At 36.6% G+C, this 3,972-nt stretch overlaps 1 protein-coding gene across 1 annotated transcript in view; it reads right to left on the bottom strand.

Moving 5' to 3' along the window:
* Positions 1–1,080: 1,080 nt before the first annotated feature.
* Positions 1,081–3,972, bottom strand: part of MYOM2 (myomesin 2) — a 164,728-nt gene continuing 161,836 nt past the window's right edge. Inside the window, exons 34-36 of the mRNA XM_007944429.1 lie at positions 3,613–3,635; positions 2,708–2,763; positions 1,081–1,389 (exon numbers count right to left, since the gene is read on the bottom strand). Coding sequence (XP_007942620.1) covers positions 1,081–1,389; positions 2,708–2,763; positions 3,613–3,635 — 388 coding nt within the window. The remainder of the gene's footprint in view (positions 1,390–2,707; positions 2,764–3,612; positions 3,636–3,972) is intronic.

The following is a 3,972-nucleotide window of genomic DNA, read 5'->3' as shown; positions in this document are numbered from 1 at the left end:
GGTAAACTGTGGTCAATGACATGAGACAAAGTATATGTGAACTGTTGTATGGAAAGTGAATTTGCTCTGTAACTCTTCACCAAGAGAACTTCTATAGTCAGCCAAGTTTTTGTTTTTCCTCCCTGGTGACTGCAGTGATCTTTTCAAGTGAGTATTTTCTTTCTTTTTTTTTTTTTTTAATCCCTTACTAATTAACTAGCACACTAAAACAGAGCAAAAATCATGGTTATTCATGCATTTTCTAAAATCTCTGCAGAGATTTTTAGATTCGCAGTATGATAACCACTTAACATTTCTATGCCTTGCACAAAAATACACACTATCTTAGGAATAATGACAGTGTGGTTTCCTATGTGACCAGTTTCAGCTGCCTTCTCACCAAGCCCTAAAGGATAAAACATTTGAGGGAGCTCTACAGTGAGTGTGATTTACCATCTCTGGCTCTCTGGACTGGAAGCACACTGTCTGCAAACTACCAGCTGTGAAATTGCACAATAATCCATAATTAAACAAGCCAGAAGAGTAAACAGAAGTAGTTAGGTGTGATTTGGTACAGGAGAACCACACAAGGTATCTTTTAAAGTTTTATTAGCCTATAGCAAGAGAATACAGAGTATAACTAGGTTCACATGCTTAAGTGGCTCCACAACCATGACTGCAGAGTTATGAGAATTGTCTGACTATCAAAGTATACAGTTGTAAGTATGGACAATGACTTTGTACAGAACCACCACATGCTGCTAATGTACTAGTTATCACTTCCATGTACAAATAGCAATGAACATATTACTGATGATCTTTCCATATATTCTGTTTCAGGTATCTGTTCATTATTCTTAGGTAAACATAACTTGTTTACCCTTCTAGAAAGCATTAGATTTTTTTTGTTAGATGAGCACAACATAATAGTAAGTACAAAAATTAAAAGCATAATGTATGATCAATTATCTACCCACACATGACTTCACTCAGATTATTGTTATTTATTTGGAACAAACACACAGACTTCTGATGTTTTTCAAGCTTTTTTTTCTTTTTTCCTTTTCCCCCATATCCAGATCATTACTTGTTTTATTCAGCTCATGCAGAGGTAGATGCTGGTATGAGCTTTGGTTTAGCCTGCTGGGGTGGTGTCACTTCTGGTATCTTTTCACCATGTTTGTACACACTGACAGTGACATCGATTTTTTCACCTCCATATTTATTCTTGACATTGAGGCTGTACTTCCCTGAATCCTCAGAAGTGACACCTTTGATGGTCATGCTGACATATTTGGCCTGCTCCACTTTGACTGTAAAGTGTTCACTGAGCTCAATGTCCCTGTCGTTCTTGAACCAAACCACTTCAGGGTCAGGATTTCCAAACACTGTGCAGGTCAGGTTCAAAGTCTTCAAAAGAGAAGTGAGCAGAGAAAGAAAAATTAGGAAAAAAAAAATTATATTACCTCTCTGTATTTTATTAGCACTCAGTCACTTTGTTATATTTATCAGTTCTTCACATCATTTATTTCATCAACAAGCCCTTTTTATGTACTCAGCACTATGCTAGACATGAGATATGCAAAGGAGAACAAGACACAAAGAAGTTCACATTTCATAGAAGAGCTAATGAGAAAAATCAGTGATAATTTTTTCTACTTATGCTCAGTTTTAATCCATGGTCTAAACTCCTTAAAGAATTTAAACATAATTAAGCTCTACATTTTACAATATACATATTTAGCCTGTTTCTAAATGTCCTTTATCTTTAGACTTATGGATTCATTTTTCTAGTCTCTATGGCAAAGCCAGAGAATATACTGTCTTATAACTAGTAAATTCAATGCAGCAAATGCATTCTTGACACTTAGTTAAAACATGCTTCCAGACTATGATAAAGTAAAACTATTTCTAATTTCTCAATTACATCTTTATTATGAGATCCATGATTATTCAGTCTCAGGAGCTATCTAGATTTTCTTTAACTGCTTAAGAAAAGGTCTATAAATTTTTGTATTTTGGCCTCATAAAACTCTCTCAAGTACCTATGTCCTAGTGACATTGAGTTAGAATCACTGAAGCAACCAGAGAAGTACCAATTAGATATCAATAATTTCACTGGCAAGCCAACAAATTAAAACTACAATAAGTAGCTTCCTTTACTTATTACAAAATAACCTTGAAAATTGGAACAAGTTTTTCTCTCTCTCTTTTTTTTAATCATCTTCTAAAAGTTATAATATTTTACACTTGAAGCAGTGTGGCTTACATTTTCCTACAGAGAGGAGGTCTGTCATGTCTGTTAAGCTAGTCCTTTGAATGGCCACAGAGCAGATGTCATCGGAACCTGGTGTGGCCCTCAGGGCCTGAACAACAGTTACCACAATTCCTGCTTTGAGGTACCTGAGTTACACAAAGCTTTCCTGTGGTCTTAAAGGCATTTTCACGAATTCAGAATATTAAATATTAGCTCCTTCCCTAACACAAAAATAATGAGAGGGAACAAAGGATAAGGCAGATGCACAGAGAAGAGAGTGAGTGAGGAGACTGGGTTGCCTACAAGCTGAGGGGCATACAGAACACCCTCCAGGCTTCCCTTGGCTCAGCCATAAAATGAGGGGATTGTAGTACATTATGCTTAAATCCTTACTCAGTCTTTTCATCCTTCTATGAGTCGAGGCTGACTCGACAGCACATAACAACAACAACAACAACAATGTATCCTTACCTTGCCTTCCATTATAGTCACCACATCAGGTAAGCCACCAATCACCTTTCCACGATCTGTAAAATTAAAGTGATTAATTTGAAAAAACATTCATTGGACTAGTCCCATGGGGCTGGCCCTGTGCTAAGCACTATGTCAATAAAAACATGAATACAAATAGGAGTTTGTACTCTCCTAGGAAAGGTCACAAAAGAAAATATATATAACTAAAACCAAATCCACTTCCATCAAGTTGATTACAATTCACAGCAGCCCTATAGGACAAAGTAGAACTGCCTCATAGAGTTTCCAAGGTTGTAAATCTTTACAGAAGTAGACTGTTTCATCTTTCTCCCATGGAGCAGCTGGTAAGTTCAAACATTGACCTTTTGATTAGCAGCCAAATGCTTTAACCACTGCACCACCACATGTTCTTGCAAATATATATATAGTTGAAGTATAAACTGGTGCCAAGGGAACACAAATAAGGAAGTAATTCTGTATCTGGGGAGATCATGAAAACTAAAGGAAATATGGCATGTGAACTGGGCTTTGAGGAAAAGCACCAAAGTTTAAAAGCAGGGAAAAGCCATGCCATGTAGATCTATGATACATTCAGGAAATGAAAAGAATCCCAAGTAAGTACAGGATTTCTGCAAGGGTAAGTGGAGAATGGGAGCGAGAAAGGAGGCCAGAGGAACTAGCAATGAGCTAAAGCTGAAAAGGTGGACTAAGGCCACTTAACATTAGCATATGTTGTTGAGGAATTGTAAGTACAGGTGTTTGAAGTCATAAGGGTTTTCAAATTGGGGCTAAAAGGCATGCTGTTTCTTATTTAATATATAAAACTGATACTCTAAAATGTGGACCCTTTTGCTCCACACAAAATAATACATTGTCCTTGTGATAATATAATATTTACTTACTCTTCTCTGCAAAAGCAGCTGCCCTAGAAATTAAGAGGCAGAAAGGAAAGAGTTGAAAGATAATATTGAGAAAATGCTAACAACAAAAAGAATACACATTTTTAGAGATGAAAGCAAAAAAAAATTGATTTTCTAGAGATGAAAGCAAAAAAAAAATTACAGTGAATATGTATGGTTTCTCTTAGAAGAAATTTGTTTGGGTTACAAGATCTGAATATATATATATTTGTTGTTGTTATGTGCCATCGAGTCGGACCCAACTCATAGCAACCCCTCCTTGGGTTTCTGAGGCAGAGGCAGTATCATTACGGAAGTAGATTGCCCCATCTTCCTTCCGAGGAGTGGCTGGTGGGTTTGAAC

The sequence above is a fragment of the Orycteropus afer genome, unplaced genomic scaffold (genome assembly GCF_000298275.1).
Source record: "Orycteropus afer afer isolate SDZICR_OR568_19922 unplaced genomic scaffold, OryAfe1.0 scaffold00125, whole genome shotgun sequence".
Classification (NCBI taxonomy): Eukaryota; Metazoa; Chordata; class Mammalia; order Tubulidentata; family Orycteropodidae; genus Orycteropus; species Orycteropus afer.
The sequence above is the reverse complement of the archived record's forward strand: the minus strand, read 5'-3'. Positions and strand labels throughout refer to the sequence as shown.